A 21,537-nucleotide genomic window follows, 5' to 3' on the forward strand; every position below is an offset into this window, starting at 1 on the left:
CAGTGAACAGCTTGTACGATGGCACATGTGATGCAGACCATCCGGAGGCAACGACTCCATACAGACATTAAACTGGAAATATGGCCTGGGAGATGCACGAGTGCTGCCGGCAGTGAGGAGCTGTGGTTTATTGACACTATTATTATGGTATGGGCCATTCTGTTTTGGATCGTAACCCCCCCCCAGCTGCATACTGGACGGTACCTGTCCATACTGGTTCATGTCCTTATTCTGCGTCTCCTGCAGCGCCGCCACCGTGGCCGTCGCCGTGGCGGTGGCCGTAGCGGCGGCGGCGGCAACGGCAGCTGCTGCGGCCGCAGCGGCGGGCTGCGTGAAGTCACCCGTCGGACGCGAATGGGCGGTCATGCCCATGCCCCCAGGCGGCGGGTTGGGGCCTCCGGAGTAACTGCGGACAATAGAAAGTGGCGTTAGTGGGGTCTGTGGACGTCGGTTAGAGCCCAGGCAGGAGTGTGCGTGTCACATGTACAGACACCCCCAAGTTTAATGAGGGCCGCCCTGGGCCAAAGAGAGGGCCCCCCACATGTTTAAGATATATTAACAGAATTAAAAAAACACCCCCTGCATTTAGAGGCAGCAGCTGTACCATGACACCTCCAGGGACTGACACGTTAGCAACATTTCCACGATTTTTCAACTCTATTTTTCTCCCTCTCCTGCATTGGTATGCGGACCCTTTGCACACTTGTTGAGAATGCGCCCCCTGGGGTAAAACGCGCCCCCCATGCACAGCACATGTTCCGCCTTTGGAACCGTTTCCAGTGCGTGGCAGCTGAGAAGCGCCGTCCTTTCCTTACCTGCTGCTGTACCCTCCGGGACCCCCAGGGTACCCGGGCCGGCTGTACATCCCCTGCTGAATGTACGGCTGGTTGGCGCCGCCTTTGCTGGGGAACTGCTGCTGCTGAGAGCTGAACTGCGGAGAGTTGAGGCCCGCCGCGCTGGCCGACATCCCCGACGCCATGGGGTTCCCCCCGGGGTTCATGGGGTTGTTGCTGTTGGCCATGGGGTTCCCCAGAACCTGCAGGAACCGTGCTCTTATTAGGTCTGAACATAGCAGATGAAGGAGGAAGCGTGTGCTGGGACCTACCTGGCTCTGTGACGTGTTGGTGACGCCCCACACTGTTGTAACCACAGACAGGGACCCGGGGGGCTGGTTAGTGTTTTGTTGCCAGGGGACGGAGTCGTAGGGAAAGGAGCCATCGCTGGAGAATAGATGATGAACATCAGCCTCATGGTGCTTTGCAATTTCAACACAACACAAAAAGTGCCCGTTCAATCCCTCTGAAAACACCTCAGTGCCAAGTGTCACGATTAAACCCCCCCAAAAACGTCTCGGGAATGAAGGTGAAACGTTCCCACCCAAAGCAGGGCAGCGCTGGCTTCCCCTGACACATCCAGATGGAACTTGGAGGGCAGCAGGAAGCTGCTATTTCTGGACGGGAGCTTGTTTTCTCTCCGTGGAACCAACGACATGGTCAATATTTCCTCACAGATCCTCAAAGACGACTCTGGACTACCTCTAGGCCGTGGATGCTCTTTGATGGAGAGTGTCATGAGAACACCACCTTCTCCAAAAACATGACTTAACAGCGAGTTATTTGAGTTATTTCTTCAAATGAATCCTGTTCCTTGCCTTCTTTAGCAAATTGCTGAGCCCCATGGCGGGTTATTTGGCAGTTCTAGAAAATGCAGAGTGACTTTCTTCCACATGAATGGCCTTGAAAAGGGAGGTTTGATGCATCACTATTTTTATTCATTCGTTCATTTTCTACCGCTTATCCTCACGAGGGTGGTGGGGGTGCTGGAGCCTATCCCAGCTGTCTTTGGGCGAGAGGCGGGGTATACCCTGGATCGGCTGCCGGCCAATCACAGGGCACATATAGACAAACAACCATTCACACCCACAGCCCCCCCCCCCCCCCCCCCCCCCAGCCAATAGCGAGGCAGCTCTTTGGCAGGCGCCCCCCCCGTGCTGAACGGACACTACTGACCTGTGCGTGAGGCCGGCCTTCATGCTGTTCATGCCGGGCTGCATGGCCACTTTGCCCTGCGATTCGTTCTGCCGGTTCTTCTGGTGACGCAGCAGGAGCAGCCGACCCAGCTCCTCGCACCACGACGACAGCAGGGCTGCGAGGACGACACACAGAACCCAACGGTGGATATCTTTTTGGATTTTTGTGGTGGTTTCATTCTTTTAGGAGGTCAAAAGCCATAAAAATATCACAAAACACTTTTAGCATGTATGCTAGCATCCCGGGGACAAATGTGAAAAACAGAACTTTAAAAAAGACATAAAAGCATAACATGAAAATTATTACAATACAACAAATGAAATTAAAAATAAGTCATTACAAAAATAAGTAATATGGAATTCTATTGTGAAATAATATATTGAATTTAGATATCATCTGTACCATACTCATTATTTTTTAAATGTCACAAAACACGATAATAATAAACATAAATACTACGCAATGATGTGATTATAATCATACTGTCTACCAATCATCAAATATTTGCTAAAAAAAGATCACATCTAATACAAAATAATGAAAATGTGTAATTCATTTGTAATTGAATAATATATAACATTTTAATATAATTTATAATATATAAATCATGACATAAAATAATAACAACTCGAACATACATATACAGATTATTAGATTATTATTATAATACTGTATAAGGCAAAAACTACATTCAATAAAATATTTCACAAATTAAAAAATACTTAATATAATACAAAAACTCAAAATATACAAAATACAATTACAAAAAATAATAAATAATAAATGTGAGAAGTAATAAAACCCAGTAGTAGTCAAATAGAGAAATATTAGCCAGTTCGCTTCCTGCTAATGTGTCAATCATCCTGCCATTCAACTCGGCGTCTACGACCCACGACCCGCCAAAAGAAACTAATGCAACCAAGCCAGTACCGCCGTAGCAGAGAAGGAAAAAGACGGAACGCAAGCGAAGGAGCGGGCGGAGAGCGCCAAGCCTCCTCGTTGAGGAGGAATTATTCCCACCCTGCCATTACTGGGGGCTTATCTCCCCACTAAATCACCACCTCCGCACTCGGGCGCTGACTCTTCAAGCTGCTAACCCGCCATTTCCAGCCAAAACGTCCGCTGATGGAGTCGAGGACGAGGAATAAAGGACTAAAGGACTAAAGGACTAAAGGACTCATCGTATGAGCCCGGGGCCGGGCGCCACTCATAGTGGAGCGAGAGGGGGCCACCATGAATATTTATGGCAGCCAGCACGGTGCACGGCCTTGTCTTCACCTCCGTGTCCTTGCTGTTCCAGCTCCTTGCAGCTACTGCCGTGGCTGCCATGTACACCCACTTCCTACGACACGGACACTCCGGCACGGAAAAGCACGCCAAAGAGGGCGCTAGGAGACCGCAGGGAGGCGGGACTTCCACTGAAACACGAGTAGAAGAAGCGGAAACGCCGACTCAGGTCATGAAGACAATAAATTAGGCAAAAAGTTGTGTCCGCTGACCGATGAATGCAAGAAAAGGACTTCAACAGCAGAGACCATGCCAGCCTTCCTTGGGTAGGTTCCAGCTTTACTTAGCCACGGAATACAATATTCTGTCTCCAGAGATGAGTCAGACCCGTCTAAAACGGCCGCTACCGTCTTCTGACAAATGTCTGGCATTGAACGAGTTGATGAATGTGGCGTTCCTGGAAGGCTCCAACCCACGATGTCATTGACGCCACGCAGGAAATGCCTTTGAGCAAACAAAACAGGAAGCACTTAGCGCTAAGTTAGCAAAGTGCAGCCCTGCATTGGGAGACCTTAAGGCCCATCCTCTCCTCCGCACTGAAAGGCTGCAAACGACACGTTAGTACCCACGGCGGCTTTGTCTCAATATGTCTTCATATTGAATTATTGTAATTTACATCAGGGATATCTATATCTATGAGGGAATATCATTTTTTAAATATTTCATTGAATGTTCTGTAATCCCAAATTTCAACAACAGAACTTTCAGGAATATCTCAACATTTTTATTTTTAAAATATTTATTTAAAGGGAAATTGCGCTTTATTGTAATTTTCAGTTTTGTTGACTCAATATTAAATTATATTATTTTGTGTAATTATGATCCATAAGTAGAAGTGTTTTTTTGGGGAAGTTTTTCTATTTCTTTATTCTTTTCTTGCTAGTTTTAAAGTTGAGGTAATTGGGGTAATTGGGGTAATTGGGGTACATTGTCCCAAGTATATTCATTTTTCTTTTTTGATGTTTCATGGATTGTATTTTTGTTTTGTCAACATAAAATGCAAGCTATATTTTCAGGAATATTTTCATTTCAAAAATATATTCTGATGTCATACTCAGCTGGGGTAGGCTCCAGCACGCCCCCAACGATGGGCGATTAGGATTTCGTTCTTTCATTATTTTGCTTTTTTCTAATTTGGGCGTTTGCCGACTCCATATTTACTTTTATTTTCTTGTATTATTTGTTTATTGTAATATTTGTCATTTTTGATGTTATTTATTGTGTTAAGTCCATCCGCTGACTGAACGCACGAATGGCGGCGCTCTCATCGGCGGCGGTGCAGCGCCCGCACCTCGACTCCATTCATACGGGCGGCGGGACCGATAGCTCGGCTAGCAAACACGTCCAAGTGCATGCGGCCCTGCGGTGCTGGAGCTGATCAGACAGACAAAAGAGGCAGAGACTACACCACAACTTGCAGCCACAGACACAGCAGCCCTGGGAGACGATGTGTGGGATGATCAAAGGAAACATCTGCGGCGCACGGGCAGGTACGGCGCCGCCGTGGGGGCGCCCAATGTTACACTAACCAGAAGAATGGAGGGATAATAACAAATCTTGGGATGGGGGGGTTGGGAAGTCATGCTTATTGCGGGAATGGAATGAAAGCCATTTAAGCAGTGATAACCCCCTCTCATCCCGCCCCCCCCCCTCGCAGAAGAGCACATCAAGTGTGCTTCAGTCTCAAGCGCTTGAAGGCGGAACAACTTGAACCGGCCTGGAATCAAACTAACACCTTTTCCTGAGCCGGTGCCTCATCCGTGACCTCTGGCGGGACACCAGACACAGAGAGGAGGCGGGGGGCGGCGGGGGGGGGGGGGGGGATGGATGGATGCTAGACAGAGAACAGGTGGCGATGGAAGGGAGCGGGCGCACCCCCGCCCCCCCCCAGGGGGTGTTCATGTATGTGCATGTCACAAGCTGAGAGATGCTGCAGCCAGGAAGAGAGGGGGGGCTCTACCTGAGTCAGTCTGACATCTCCTGCAGGTGCTGGTTTCTGTGGGGTTCAAATTGCACATTTTTAAAAGGGGGGTGGGGGGGGCAGAGTCAGAAGAAATCAGCATGAACACCAAAACAGCAAAGCACAACGATAAACGGAGGCGCCCGGGTGGATAAATGTTTGATCTCCGTGGTTCTCACACGTCCAACCAGTGACATCCGACGTTCCCGATCTTACTGGGAATAATCCCCAGGTCACACACAGCACGCCAATTATTGCACAAGTCTGTCCGGCGGAAGGCTCCTCCCACATCTGGGGGCCAGCCTATCGCCAGTCTGGTCTGCATCTGAGATTCTGATTTGGGCTCATTTGGAGTTCCTCAAAGTATCAGCCACAAATGGAAGGTCCAAACCGAGATGATCAACTACCTGAAGCTGATGAAGTCCAGACAGGAAGCTCTTGGAAACAAACAGGAAGTAGCTCTATATTTTGTCAGCGGCAGAACGAGCAGGAAGGAGGCATAAACTCCAAAAAAGGAGGCACTGATGATTAGTTCCTTCCATCCATCCATTCTCTATGTCACTTATCCTCACTAGGGTGGGGGTATGCTGGAGCCTATCCCAGCTGTCTTCAAGGGGTGTGGGGGGTGGCGGAGTACCCGGAGAAAAGCCATGCATGCACGGGGAGAACTTGCAAACTCCACACAGAGATACCCAAGCGGAGATTCCAACGCAGGTCTTCCCATCTCCAGACTGTGTGGCCTACATGCTAACCACTCGTCCACCGTGCGGCCCTAGTATGATATAGGACACTTTGTAGGACGTTTGAAACATCTTTAGTTGGTCACCTCTGACTTGAGCCAGACCAACGTTTCCCTTGAATGTCATCCTGCTGAGTAACCGGCACCAGGTCAAGTGTGTGGGATACTTCAGTGAGTCAGACTTAAACCAGCAACCATGTGACCTTTGAAGCCCGGCATACGGTCACACAATTATTCATTCACATCTGAGTGCCCAATGCGTAATATACGGTATATATACGTATGTATGTATATACATTTACATGGGCTGCTTACATGTCAGTGCAAAGAGGAACACGGAGACCAAAATAGAAAGCAGAAGGTGAGTACAGGAAGAGGAGTCCAGCGGAGTGAAGCAGTGAATGAAAAGCTCTTATCGGCCATGAGCAGCCCCCCAGCACCCCAATATCACATGGCTAATTATCAGCAGACATGCTGCTTACCCTCGTCGCTTCCTTCACACCAAACAACCAAATCCCTCACATTACGTAGCAACAGAGGGGCTGTCCTAGGAATAAACGTGGGAGTGATACCTCACTGTACTATGAGGAAGCCCCGTCTCCATCATCACCTTTAAGGGAAAAAACTAACAAAACCAAGGCCACGCACTTCACCGACAAAATGCTGCAAATGAGTCAGCGAGCGGCTCGGGAGGTCGCCAAAGTTGAACAGGAAGCGTCCGAGCTCCGCCTCCAGTCTGCGCGGGAGTTTTAGTGTTCCCGCCACGGGTCAGCGGACGATTGTGTTGTTTGCTAATGAAGGCGTCGGCTTTAAGGTTAAATGTTGATGGAGAGGCAATGCAGCGGCTTTTATGGCCGGCTCCGCCCCTTAAGGCCTTATTCTATTTCTTATTATTGTGTAACTATGACACGCCCCCCCACCCCTCCATGGGGGCCACAGTACCTCCACAACACATGGCTACTTGGCAAAACAACATCCATCCGTCTTTCCATACTGCTTACCCTCATCAGGGTGGCGGGGGTATGCTGGAGCCTACCCCAGCCGACTTCAGGGGAGAGGCGGGGCCCACCCTGGACTGGTGGCCAGCCAATCACAGGGCAGATGTAGACCACCAAGCATTCCCACCCACATTCCTACCGATGGACTAACCCGCTTTTATTGGCCCACTTAGACAAGACAGCAGCAAAAATGGAAAACAGCAGTAATAAAGTGAAAATATGACAGGAAAGTTTGATGGAAAAATGACAAGAATAACGTCATAATATTAGGAGGAAAAAAACGTGAAAAGCATAAAGTTGGAACGCATTAGCATCGAGTCTCCACGTGTATTCCTTTCCAAAATATCAACTATAACGGCCAGCCTTTGACTTTCCAGTTAGCACGCTAACGGAGAGCAGTGCAGGTAGGATGGGGAGCGCTGCGTTGACCTCGGCCCCCCACGCCACGCCACACAAAAACACTTACCCCGATATGAGCGCAACCCTCGCACACGTCATCCCATTCACGTCACGCCGCAAACGCTGCTGGAGGAAAGTCTGCAAGCTTTGGCAGCTTCCTGCGCCTTATCTCCCTCCCTCCCTCCCTCCCTCCGCTGGCTTTTATGACTTCCTCTACTTTTTCTCCATGCTCACTCCTCCTCTCCTGCTCTCTGATGGGTCTGCTCCCCTTGTCCGGCGTCTGCACAATGCACATCAATTATTCAGAGGCGGCCCTCCTGCTTCCTTATCCAATCAGAGCCGGGAGGATGAGAGGAGGAAGGATGAGAAGCGACGATAAAGGAGGAAAAGCAGGGAGACAAAGTGGAGAGGACATAGCGAGGAGAAGAGACTGAGACTGCGGCGCTTCTCACCCTGGCGTCTTGACGTGCAGCGGCCTGAGAGGAAACCACCTGCATAAATATGTCAGCTGATGACTGCGTGGGCGGAGCTTCATGTGACACCTCCGACTGAGGAAGTTGACGCTTGTTTGCGTAACCTAACTCTTCTACTCCTGACCCACAACAGGGGGAACATTTGGCACCACATGCACCCCCGATCAACCCCCATATTTCTCCAATCGCAGCCAAACTTGGTACGGACCAGCGGGGGGTGGACGAGCGTGTGCATGTCACATTTGAGCCGGATTGGTTGAAAAACATGGCCGCCATCAAGCAAAACATCTTTTGGGACTGGTGGCCTAGAAGTCATAAAGTATTTGTCTCATGAATATTTTACTTGATAATATTTATGCTAGCACTTCCTCCAAAGCACTTTGACCACCAGCCATAGGGGGCGCCATTTACTGGCTAAGACACCCATTTATTTAGTCTGATGATTGGAAATTTCTATTTTAAAAAAATACTAAAAAAAGACCTAAAAGGGCCTAAAATTGTACTAAACAAATACTACAAAAATGTGTATTGTAATTAAAAAATACACCATTTAGTCTAATGATAGGAAATTATTATTCTTTTCAGTCTTTAGGATTTAATAATAATAATAACTGTCAATAATAAGTAAATAAAAAGTAAAATATATTTGATGAAAATTCATTTAAAAAAAAAACTTGCTAAAAAATACTAAAAAAAAACCTAAAAGGGCCTAAAATTATACTAAACAAATACTACAAAAATGTGTATTGTAATTAAAAAATACACCATTTAGTCTAATGATAGGAAATTATTATTCTTTTCAGTCTTTAGGATTTAATAATAATAATAACTGTCAATAATAAGTAAATAAAAAGTAAAATATATTTGATGAAAATTCATTTAAAAAAAAACTTGCTAAAAATATTTATAAATAAATAATTAAATACAACTATTATATATATTATTATTTTGAATTGTCAAAAATGACTAAAGGCCCTGACCCATTTCAGGGCCTCAAAATAACAACAATAATAATAAAAATAATACTCAAATAGTGCTGAAAATAGATTTTATGGAAACTATTAATTTCTTTTAGCAATAAAAACTTCCTAGAAAGATCTAATACTGTATGGAAATGTTTTTTTTTTTTCAAAACCCTCCAAGTCATGAAATAGTAAATCATCATGTTGTTTTTATTATTTTTTGATGACGTTCCCTTTCTGAAAAGGCGTGTTGAACAAGTCATATTTTGTACTTTTTGGGAAGCCGCCATGCTTGCTGTCGGGGCCAAATGGAGACGAAGTGAAGATCCATCCATCAATCACCCAAAGCCGGCGAGGGTGGATCGGATCTGATCTGGGTCGCGACCCCGCCTGCTGACGAACGGAGGGAGGAGGGGGGAAGAAGACGGGGTGAAAAGGTGAATCCCGCTTGCCTCCAACGCCAACCCCACGCTAAAGTCAACCCCACGCAGCCATGGCTCCGCCAGATGAAAGACGAGCAAAGCCGAAGCTGTCACGCCGCTCACGCCTTGACCCCCGACGCGGGGAGGCAGCGCCGCTTGTGACAGCAGATTGTGTGACAGGAAGTATCCCACGCACTTTAAAACAAGGAGTCATTGTTACACGCCGCCATCTAACTTGACAAGGGTGCGCCCAGGGCCCCCGAGGGGGTGACGGGCGTGGGTGGGGGTAGGGGGGGGGCAATGGCGGCTTAGTAGTGAGGTGTGGGTGCCAGATCAGTCAGGCGCAGAACAAAAGGGGGATTTGAATCATTTGCCGGTCCGGTTTGGACAGGACGTTGTCTGCGTGTGAGCGAGGAGTGGCGCCTCTTTGCTCCTTCAACATCTTTGGGCCCGTCGAGCGGACCCGAGGAGCCAGAAAGGTCTGGAAGCGCACACCATGAGTATTTATTTAGGCGTCTTGGCTGCTGTCTGAGTTGCAGAAGGATTTCATCATGGAAGGGAAATCAAGCAAGAGTCGCAGGAAGAGGCCAGTGTTGCTAAAAATAAATCAGTTAATAATTCATCACACTGCTCTTACTACTTGCTCGTTATGAAATATAAAAAGGCCGTCAGCGTGATCGGATGAAAGAACGGAGACTTTTTCTTCCACTTGGTCTTTGTGGCAAAATAAAGCGCACTACCTGGCTGCATCCAGCAGAGGCGCTGTTGAGTCGTCTCGTTTTCTCGACAGGGACAACTTTTTATTGCGCCTGTTCTACTTCTCCGGACCACAACACGCTGCGCCACACAACACCAGCATTCAAACAGGAGTTCAGAACATTCAAAGAGATATTCTGACGGAGATATTGTCCCATAGCTTACTCCAAACTTGCTAAAACATCTAAAAACAACACAAGATGCAAATACCTCCATCGCAGAGCTTAATAATAACAATAAGTAAATGCCACCAAAATATTACAGAATGTATTATTTCATTTAAAAATTTAGTTATGCATAAATACTAGTCTGTAATTGATATTCAAAAGCACAAACATAATGATGTAATATAATAGAGAATCCTATTTTCTATGAAGAGTTCTGGGGAAAGACTTAATGGTGGTTTTATTTGCTGGACTGCACCGGGGCTCTGGGCCGCATTTTGGGCAGCCCTGCTGGAAGGGAAGCCGACGCCATTGTTGTTGTTCAACATTCACCAAACTAGAAACTAGGACCTCTTCTCCAACGTCCAAGCTGCCTGCCCATCCTTCTCATCACCGTCGAGAAAGACCAGCATGTGTTCATCATCATCATCATCAAGCACTTTGTTTGTTGCGTGCGTCTCCTCCGCAGCCCCGCCCTGGAAGTTTTCAGTCTGTTGACACAGCTGAGCGGGTGTTTACCTCCACGGCCCCCGCTCAGAGTACGCCGTGCACGCCACGCAGCATCTTGTTAGCTTCTTCTGGAGGGACGGCTGGGTCGATACCTACCCGATATCAGGGTTCCAGTATTGGTATGGATTTTGGAGCAGCAGCCCGTATCTAAGTCAAACATTCTAGTGCTGATATCACTCCACAAAGTCGACCCCAGTCACGTCTCAAATACAAAACAACCAGATTGCTTGATATCAACAATGATATTGGAGTCGATACGCCCAAACTTGCTGAAAATTAGTTTTTCTTCAAAATTAGGCATTTTGTTCTGCAAAAAACAGTAATAATTGTTGATGTGCACCAATATCAACATTGGCATATCAGTATCAATCATTCTGCCCATAATGATATCAAGAATAACTTGTATTGCATGTGGTAGTAAATGATATCGGTATCGGTCAGAAAGCCACCATGGAGCACATGTCATGATCTTTTGTAAATAGGCGATGATACGCTAAAAAGTATCTCTCACGGCGACGACAAGCCAGCAGGAGGGTTTGGAGGGGGAGGAGCCAGCCCTGTGGTGTAAATAAATACACAAATAGACATGTCTGCGGCCGTACAGATTAATCGCAGATGAATTAATCTAGTGAACGTAGGGCTGGTAATATCTGGATGCACTTAGCCAAGCTGGCCTGGTGTGTCATCGATTCCCTTTTAGCGTGAGGCTCGGACAGGAAGTCACGGTGAGATTGATCTGAAACTTTTAAGAGTCTGGCTGCCCTTCCTCTCGGGTGTCACATTTGCACATCTTCAGTCGCCAGGCAGGCGGCGTGGACCAGCACTGCGTGTGCACGCGTGGCAACAAAACATCACGACAGGGCGGTAAAAGTTCCATCGTGATTTGGGATCCGTGTCGCCCGGCAGTCTGCACCCTGGGACGTCCTGGTCTTGGAGGGACGAGGCTCGCATTTAGCCGCCGTGCATTATAAAACACGCCGCTGTCTTCTATTAGATAGCAGAGCCATCATCCTGAGACCCGGGGATGATTCTCTGGCGGGACGCAGACAGACGACCGAGCCGGCGTGCACAACAATCACATTATCCCAGCAGCGCAGGAACACAGACGAGGAAACAAGACGATCGATACGTGCGCTGACGTCTGCCTGCCCACTTTAGCTCCTCCTGCCCACCACAGCCGAGATGGGACTGGCTGGCAACATCCCCAAAGTCCCAAAGTGGACGCGTCGTGCTTTACAGGGAAGCTAAAATGCTAATACTAATTGACAATGCTAGCGACCAAACATAAACATCCTATTTGTAATAAATGAATGGCACCCATAATCAATAAATGATCAATAAATTGTCATGAGCATGCATGCACCATGGCACATTTGTTCCATAGAACAACGGCATGAACAGAGTGAAGCTCGCTGGAGGGCGAGCCGTGTGCTAATCTTTATTATATCTATCAATTAATGCTGGTTTTGTCCAGCAGGATGTTTTAGTAGACTTTCCTGTGGAGAACATTATCTCTGCGGGGACGGGAGCGGGGGACTTACCGGCAGATTTGGGGGTGAATTTGTCCCTGTTGGCGGCACACACGGCCAGCAACCGGTAACCCAGGTCCAGGTCAAAACCCTGCTGGGCCGCCACGCGACTGACCACCTGGAACAACCAAGATGATATTCTTCGTTAGCTCGTTCAATTGGACAAGCCCTTCAGTAGCGGCCATGTTTCACCATTCTGACCATGGCTGTGTTGGAAACCGCATACTTACTACTACGTAGTATCCACACTGCATACCCAATCCATCAGACAGTATGCAAAGCGTTTACACTACAGTGTACTACATGATAACCCACAATGCTTTGCGCTCCTACCCGAGCCCAAATTTCACTTTAGCTCTAAACTCTTTAAATATGAAAGTGGCCGTTTAGATCCCGAGTGTGCCATTTATTTGTCCAAATACCGACCGTTTGCATCCTAGGTAATTTGAGTCACTAATTTGAGTCATTTGAGACACTGCATATTCAAAGAGTTAGTATGAGTTAGCATGAGTAGTAGGTAAGTATGCGGTATCGAACTTGTGTCTTTCATGAGAAAGAAATGTTTGTTTCTAGCGTTCTTTAGCAATTAGCAGTGGAACATACAGTAGGTGTTGCACGTTTCAGGAAAATAGAAAGAAAGGGAGAAAAGCAGCTTTTAAAGAAAAGATACATTTCATAAAGAACTTGTTGCTTTGTGGAAGAGACAAACGGAACCATCCGTAAAGGCACCGTCACATCATCCTTCCCTGGTTCCGGATGGGAAGCTCCAGCAGGGAAACGCGGGATGACCTCGGCGTGCCGGAGGCGGCGAGCGCCTTCACACATACGTTCCATTTAGCTTGAGCTAATCTCATTGGCTAAAGATCGCACGGCGGTATTAATCTTCCCGGCTCGGACGCTGGCGGTGACGTCACGAGGAAGAGCAAATCCTCGGGAGGACGCGAGCACGGCCGGCTGTAATTCTCCCGATAAGGAGCTGTTTGCGGTGGGAGTCTAATGAAGCAATTTAGCAGAGAGACGATGCGCCACGCTGAGTGGGATCCCGGTGCTCGGCGGCGCCGTACGCCTCTTTATCAGCCTCTAAGAGGCTTTTATTGTCATTTACACATTAATGAGCCTTTATCTGTTTGCTCACGCTACCGCTTGTGATAGGAACAATGCTCCTCCAGTCTGATCTCACAGATTCATGTGTGAAACGCTCAATTCGCTGCGAAGGAAGCTTTTTTTTTTTATTATTGTTTTTACACACCTCAGGACCTCCGCCCACATTGATGAGTGATAGCAGGCGATTGGTACGCGCCGTTCCCCGGCCCCCTTCCACCACACGTATGCATGCTATTAGTGTATTCATACTGCTGTACTGCAAATGTACTTCATCATTCTGTTTATTTCTATAGTGAAAGGTGGTGGCCATCACTAATAACTGGCAGGAGGAGCTAGCACATTACATATACAGGAATCCAATGCCACGTCTTCACCGTTTTGTGGTGGACTACTGCTTATTATTACTTTAAAAAATACACATTTAAACCATTGGTATGTATTTCTTGTTGAAATGAAGCATTTCCGAGCATAACAATGGGTAAATAAAGTACATTACAAATAAAGACGCTGCAGGAAGTACTGTACATGACAGGAAAGTGTGTACTTGAAAGTAGTCATAGTTATTATTTCATCTCAGGATAGAGATAGATCTTGTGTCATGAGATCTCGAGAGATTGAAATGTGACGAGATTTGTCGTTGACGAGGGTTCACTCTGTGCATTCCTTCCAGCACCTTGGCGCGTTCCTTCCAAAGAACAACGGCATGAACGGAGTGTCTCTTTGTCTTGGTGGGTGGAGGCGGGGTGGCTCACATACACACAGTGTGCAAAGGAGCGTGACATAGTAGAAATTATATTAGTATATTTAAGATATTGTCATATATTTGAAACTCTCTTATCTTTCTATTGTACCTTTTATTGTATTATTATTATTATTATTATTATTGTATTAGTATTATTAAAGGTAATGTTCAAAGCATCCCAAGTATTCATCTAAAGCTAAAAGGCCAGAGAGAGAAAGCATCGTTGGTGTTTGCATACCGTCAGGCATCCCATGAGGCTTTGCTCAAAGGGTCTCTGGAAGGCTCGGGGATCCCCACACCAGTCCAGCAGCTCCGTGGCCGCCGAGTGGAAGTTGGCCGGGTTCTGTAAGTGCTGTGGAAACACACGCGAGCGTTAGGAACAACAGGAAAAAAACACCTCTTTTTTCCTTTTCCTTCACACGAATGGGAAGTAGCCGTGTTTGAGGTCGTGTGCTTGGAGGACCTCAACGCCGTCCAAAGTCCGCCCACTCGGTGCTCATTGTGGGGAGAAGATCACACCCCCTCCACAATGACGCCAGCGTTTCTGGCTAATCTCGCTTGGCAACGGCCGCCCCTCATCCTCATGACCCGTACCGAATCTTTCCCTGCCCCCTCGCCTCCGCCGCCAACGCTCTTGTCATTCCCTGCTGCTTTTCCACAATCCTGGTCCTGCATGGCCACCCCAGGTCCCCTGCTTGGACTTGGCCACCAGCCTGGCAGACTCCGTCGCCGTTGGTGTGTCTAATCTCTTTCAGGCTCTCTTGCTTGTTCACCGAGGCTTTTCTTCTCGGGTGTCTGAAGGCTACTCTCGCTGGCGGGTTTCGGGCTCCCTTTCTTCACGGCTCAGGAGGTTAATAGCTGTGGAACAGACGGCGAGATTGAGCCTACTTGAAAGTGTTTTTTTTCTTCTCACGCCAGGAGCCCAACAAGCGCCTTGGTCTGCGAGTCCCTGCAGAGAAGCTCGGACTATTGTCGTGCAGGAGCGGCGAGAGGTGAGCCTGTTTCTAGAAAAGGATGGGGTGGCGAGACACGTCCAGCATGGAAAACCTCTGAGCCTCAAGGAGGAAGACCTCCTTTGACACAGACGGCCTGCTGACACTTGACCCGCCATGTATCCACTGGTGCCTTTCACACAGAAGCACAGACACACATGAACCAAAATCTCAGCGAGAGGGCGTAGGCGCGGATTGGCAGCCATGTTTCCATCAGACTACGCCAGGGCAGCTGTGGCTACAGACGTACCCTTCCACCATGAATATCATGAAGTGCTACATGAAAAGTCATCCATAGCTGGTGTCAGTGGAAATGGTGGGTCAGTGTGACCCACACCAGTTGGCCGACACCGACGAGCGGAAGCAGCAGAGCCGCCCGACGAGCATGAGCGATACAAGCTGGCACTGCTGCTGCTTGACGGGAGGCATGATGAGCCTGCGGCGGCTCGAGAGGGATCAGAGCCGGCTCGGCGGGGGCCGTCGGTCTGGATGCGAACTCGCAGCTCCGCTCGGCATCGTCACTCTGCCTGACAACATCCAGGCGGTGGGTGGGGGGGAGGACAGCGGAGGGAAAGCTGTGTTTTTCCAAAAAGAGGATTGGGGGAGGGAAGGGGCCGGTCTTGTTGCTGTTACAGGGGTTGGGTGAGGACAAGGACGGGGAGGGCGGGGACAGGATGGGGGGGGGGGGGGTACAAATTCAGCACACAAAGCAATGATGGACGGATTCCTTCTGAAGCCTGCCGAGGATCAGACGGCTCACTGCCTACTTGACTGCTTCCACAAAGCACTCCACTCCGCTTCGCTCCGCTCCACTCCGCCACCGTCTGCCCCTCCGCTGTCTCATGTCAGCGTGAACGTACTGGCAATGGCCACCATGCGTCCCCCGGGCCAGCCCCACATCATGGCTGCCATTCCAATGTGGACACAAGGTTGCTTTCATCAAACTAGATGAAGCCATCTCCCTACAACATTGCGTGTGAATTCTGAAGCTGAACTGAAATGTCGAATGAATGCTGAGATAGCCGAGAAATGGGCCGAAATCTATTCAGCCATTGGCGATGGAACCAGCAACCATCGGGTTGGGAGATGAATGTTCCATGTCATGTTCAGGCAGCAGGAAGAAGCATTTTGGTGGGGGTTTTACGAGTACGACTTCATGTGGAACAAGAAAATAAAGTTTCATAAATTTGCACAAAATATCAGATCGCGGATTGGAAACAAAATCGGTGGTACTGCACATTACTTTCAAAACAATGTCCACATTTGAATTGTTGGGATGTAAAAATGGAGAATGTTTGTTGAAATGTCCAAATTTGAATTGAACGATCACGTGAGGACTGACGATGGAACCAGCAACCAGCACCAAATGCTTCCGCCACACCACCTAGTTAGTTAAATAAATGGAACGTAAACAGTGATGGAAAATGGAAAGCCTTTTCCCACCACTAGGGGCACCACTTTATTCATCCATTTGTTTTAGACCAAAATCAGCATGATTTGAAATGTTGGAAAGTAGAAATAGTGGAATGGAAGCGGGAACCAGCAACCATCAGCCCCCCTTGAGAAGATGCCGCCCTGAGGAATAAGCACCACTAGGGGGTGCCAAATAAATTGCCCATTTATTTACAAAGCGTACCCAATATCCCTTCCATAAATGGCAGAAATCTGGCATTTATTTATTAGCGGGTTATTAGCTCGACCTCTCGCTGGCTGGTGACAAAGCGGCAAACAGGCAGTCACATGACACATCAACCCAGTCATTGTGGAATGACTCCCATGCTGGAGTCGAGGTTTATATGATAGAGGGCGCTCAGAGGGCAGTGGGAGAGGGCGGGGGGGTCGGGCTAAAGCTCAAAGCCTTATCATTCAGCGATTGGAGGAGTGTCACATGCGTGTCGGGGGATGAGAAAGGATCACGCCCACAGAGCGTAAACAAATAAGCCTACAACCTGTCAGCTAGTCAGCTCTAGTCGACTATTAATCACACGCAGAGGCGGTAGCCCTGGGTTATGTCTGTGTGTGTGTGTGTGTGTGTGTGTGCGTAGAGGGTGAACAAAACCACATGAACCACGTGTCAAGCCGAGGATATGAAGAAGACGGGGGCCCTTTAAAGTCTTTACTGACAGAGTGGAGTTTGTAGTGCAGAGACGAGGATACCTGTTTGATGCACTGCAGCCTGTCATTGGTCTGCTGGATGTGCCGGTCCATGGATGGTAGCGTGTTCATGTTGGCGGCTCTACCGGGACGCCATGAAAGTTAGTTGATCTGCAAAAAAAATAAAAATCCACACTCATATTAGTGTTGAGCTGTCGAGTCGACCACGACGTACCCCACAGGGCATTGCATGATTAGGACTGTGATGAAGATACAGATGACATGGTCACCCAAATAAAAGCCAGAAACGATATGGAAGCAAGTCCCATGGGGGGGTACGAAACAAGGAAAAAAGACCCATCACACCAAAAGGTAAAGCATCACAAAGGGAGAATACCAGGAAAACAAGCGGTGTGCTGTCAACCATGCACACTTTCTCGCCTATGCAATAGCATTCCAACAGAGTTGCATGACTTTACCGTGTCGACATCGGCCTGTACCAACTTGGGGGCAGAAAACATGACCGCAAAAATCAATACTTTGTAGCGAGAATTTAATTTGCAGGAAAGTTAAGTTGACATTGTGTGCTGGTAAAGTCATTTGCATTTTGCTTTGTGGGGGTAGACTGTTCCACAACTTATTCTATGCACACTTTTATTCCTATGCGCACTAACATCCTCGTGTTTTGTGTACGTCTTGTAATCACCAGGGTCAGCGGGGCATGCTGGAGCCTATACAGTATGTTTTCAGGCCAATCGCATATGGAGAAATAACCATCCCATTCACGGCTACGGACAATTTAGTCTCCTATTAAGCTAGTTCATCAACAAATATTATTGGGATGTGGGAGGAAACCAAAGTACCCAGAGAGAACACACGCACGGGGAAAACATCCAAACTCCGCAGAGAGATGTTCCAACTGACCGTGAAGCCAAAATGCTAACCACCAGACCACCGTGCGGCGTGCACTAACCATTGTGGAATGAGTGGTGTAGTTAGTAGGCTAACTAACCCCACATTAGGGAAGGCAGCAGCATCTCTATTGTGTTATTAGTGGGGGTTGGGGGGGGATCATGGCCAAAAGAGTAAGATCATGAAATGCTTTGACCAGCGTTAAAAAATGTGCTAAAAATGGACGAACATGCCGTTCAAATATGTTTATCTCTTTGCAGATTCCTCCGCATAAAAGGGGAACCGAGGCTGTTTACTACTGATAAACGCTCCCCCTCAAGACCCCCCGCTGTGGGTCCGGGAAATATTGATGCATGCACTCCAAGCGGCGTTATTTCTGATGTGACTGTTAATTACTATTTCAAACATCCTGCTAGCGACATGATGCGGCACCTTATGACGCCCTGATATCGATATTAACCATCTGGATGTCGCTTCAGTAGCCACCGTTCGCCGCTAAAAATACGACTACACAGGAAGCTACACAGCTAGTTGGGGAGAACAACATCACCCCCTTGTGTTTTGGTAGATAACTGCAGGTCATGGACTCAGGCCTCAGCATTAATCTCGTGAAACATAAATATGAAATATGAATTATTTCACAAATTTGTAGGATTCCTTAGAAATTGAATATTTTGTTAGCTAGAGCATAGAAAACATGTTTACCACCTTCTAAATATGAGTGTCGACATTATAAGAGCCCTTAAGACATGAAATAACACGCCTATAGACCCCAAGATAAAGGCCATGGACCATACCGAGACAGGGGCGCAAGACCGCCCAAAAAGCTTCAGCCCTCTAAAAGGTTCCTAAGCCCCCCTAAATAATTTGATATTTTTTTGTGATTTTTTTTTGTATTTATTATCTAGTAGTAATAATCAGAATAAGAATAATGATGATAGTAATAATGATAGGCTAAAAAGTCCAAAAGTGTGAAAGTTATATCCCGGTTCTTGTTCAGTATTTGTTTTTTTTTTGGATTTTTGGGATTTTTTTATGTCTAGTACATTCATTCATAACCTGTGCATCTCCAGGGGGCTAAGCCCCCCCATCCTCAAAAACTAGTGACGCCCCTGGTCAACACAGAAGCTCAAGCAGAAGAGCAGAATGACCCAGACTGCGTTCAGCATTGTGCTGCCTTCACTGACCATCTGTAGAAAAAGCTTGTGGCCTAATTCCGTCTCTACTGCAGTACCACCTCAAGGCCAGCAGGTGCCTCCATCCTCTGCTGCCTCGGCTGCTCGGGTCTCATTCATCATTCATTCACGTAGAATAGTCAGAGTGAGAGCTCTTTCACTGCCAGCTCGCAGGGCACGCTCCGGGGCCACCACTGCCCCCCCCCCCAATCCGACCTTGCTGGTATTGATTAACTGCTGCTCCGCTGTCCCAGCACACGGAGACCAAAGAAGAGAAAGAGGAGGAGGTGCGGGGGGAGCAAGAAAGCAACTTTTTCATTGAAAGTAAATACAATCACTTGGAAGTCATTCGCCAGGAGGAAATGTAGCAACCCGCCGCCACAAGCCACACGCCTTCACATCCTTAAAGGTACAGGACGCTCGTCTCGCAGGGGAAAATGTCACAAATCAATAAAGACGAGTGACCGGGTGGCCTCGGCACCACACCCCATCATTCAGGGGGGGGTTGCATAATGTTAGCGCAGCCCCTCCCCTCGTCTCCTCCGCACACCGTCGCCTCCTCCCGGCGTGTTTACCTTCCCGATAGCCAAGCACAATAAAGTGGCTAATCTGTCATGTCATCACGGCCAGGGACGGCCGCTGTTAACAGCAAAGCCGACACGCGTCTCGGCCTCATTTCCACACTTTTCCGCTGTTCTTGTCTCAACCGACATCTTAATCAGCTGCACCGCAAAACAAAGGATTACACATCCAATTATGCAGCACCCAACTCTGCTGCCAACCTTTCAGGCAACAGGAGTGACAAACAATACGAGTGACATTTTGGGGAATGTTCCCGAGGAGAGCACACGGACGCAAAAAGGACCAGACGATGGCAAGAAAAACAAAAAGAAAGAGTTGAAATGATCTGCGGTGGAAAAACATACTCAACGTGACCTCTACTCACACTTGAACGCAACCTGGAAGCTTTATGGTGGCAGGTAGTCCATCAGCTAGCACGTTGGACGCTCAACGTTCAACCGCCATCTTGGCTTCCACAGAATCAAACATCAATAGCTTTATTGCTTTGCTGAACAATACATTGAACATACAATTTACATAAAGTTGGAAATATTTTGTTCTTAGCAAGGGTTATATACTGACTTACTTAGTGCTGAACATGAAGAACTGCTTTATAGAACTCCGTTTATTATTACAGTTATATTCATATTAATATTTATATCATGATATGTGTTTATAATCATAATATTGTTACATTTTTAAAATAAAGTAAATACAATTAATATATTTTACTTAATTTTATTTTAGCTAAACTAAGTATGTTATATTTATATTATATAAATATTTTTGATATTTGTTATATTTTATTCATATTATTAATTAATTAATTTATTTAATGTTTGTTTATTTTACTCAAAGAAAAAAATCAACACATTATTCTTAATAATTATTATTTTCCTGACATTATTATTATTACTATATTAGAATAACAACATTATTTTACTTATTTTATTTGACATATTTTCTCCAAAAATTGGCAGATTTTTGATCAAAAAAATATTTTGTTGTTGTTTCCCCCCCAAAAAAAAGTATTCACTAGAAGGGGGTCATAATTCCTAAATAAATAGGTGATAATAAAGGTAATAATAATAATAAAGGTAAAACATACGTCCCAAAAAGGCCACCATGTTTACGTCTTTATGATTCACTGAATTTCAGTTTTTTGACAAGGATTGAGATTTTGCACTTCGTTGGACGGTCCCTGAACGCACCATATTTGTCCGATTCCATGTGTTCATAGATGATCCATGAGTGGTGAGTAGCGATACGTTTTATATGTGAAATGTGTTGAATGAGCGTGTGCGGCATGTTTAGGCCTTCCACCTGGATTGTGTCATGAGGGAACAACAGCAATCGAAGAGAGAAGTGGAGGTTTTTGAGGCCTAATCTATTTGAATCATGACAACAGTTGCTTTTGTTGTACATTCTGTCGGAAATGGGAGCCAAACATGAAGCCAGCAGGTATATTTGGAGTTGGAGGAGCTAGCTGTGTGTCAAAAGCAGATTTGACATTTTATGCGAGTATCAATTAATAACCAAAAGTGAGCATCCGCTTTACTTGCAATTAAAATTGCTTTGGTTTTTTGTACGTCCGGGCTTTTATTTGAGCGTTTAAAGCAAACGAATAAGGTGATGTGAAGATGAAGCTGTGCGGACACAGCGGGACACGATATCGCTCCATCGTCCACTATGTCTTCACTAACATGGCCGCCCTCCCACGGACGCTTT

The 21,537-nt window shown here is 46.9% G+C and overlaps 1 protein-coding gene across 7 annotated transcripts in view; it reads right to left on the bottom strand.

Moving 5' to 3' along the window:
- Window positions 1-21,537, bottom strand: part of zmiz1a (zinc finger, MIZ-type containing 1a) — a 100,785-nt gene that overhangs the window by 5,793 nt on the left and 73,455 nt on the right. For 4 of the 7 annotated variants that reach the window (XM_058059206.2, XM_078787413.1, XM_078787411.1 and 1 more), the window contains 8 exons: window positions 17,225-17,332; window positions 14,314-14,427; window positions 12,242-12,347; window positions 5,278-5,313; window positions 2,010-2,145; window positions 1,106-1,220; window positions 816-1,036; window positions 205-406 (listed from right to left, as the gene is read on the bottom strand). In XM_058059206.2, coding sequence (XP_057915189.2) covers window positions 205-406; window positions 816-1,036; window positions 1,106-1,220; window positions 2,010-2,145; window positions 5,278-5,313; window positions 12,242-12,347; window positions 14,314-14,427; window positions 17,225-17,293 — 999 coding nt within the window. In that variant the 5' untranslated portion in view covers window positions 17,294-17,332. Of the gene's footprint in view, window positions 1-204; window positions 407-815; window positions 1,037-1,105; window positions 1,221-2,009; window positions 2,146-5,277; window positions 5,314-7,480; window positions 7,594-12,241; window positions 12,348-14,313; window positions 14,428-17,224; window positions 17,333-20,194; window positions 20,372-21,537 lie in introns of those variants that run through there. The other 3 variants (XM_058059207.2, XM_078787414.1, XM_058059211.2) reach the window with 3 other exon arrangements.

Source organism: Doryrhamphus excisus, linkage group LG20 (genome assembly GCF_037039965.1).
Source record: "Doryrhamphus excisus strain RoL-2023G ecotype Guam linkage group LG20, RoL_Dexc_Guam_v1.1, whole genome shotgun sequence".
Taxonomy (NCBI): domain Eukaryota; kingdom Metazoa; phylum Chordata; class Actinopteri; order Syngnathiformes; family Syngnathidae; genus Doryrhamphus; species Doryrhamphus excisus.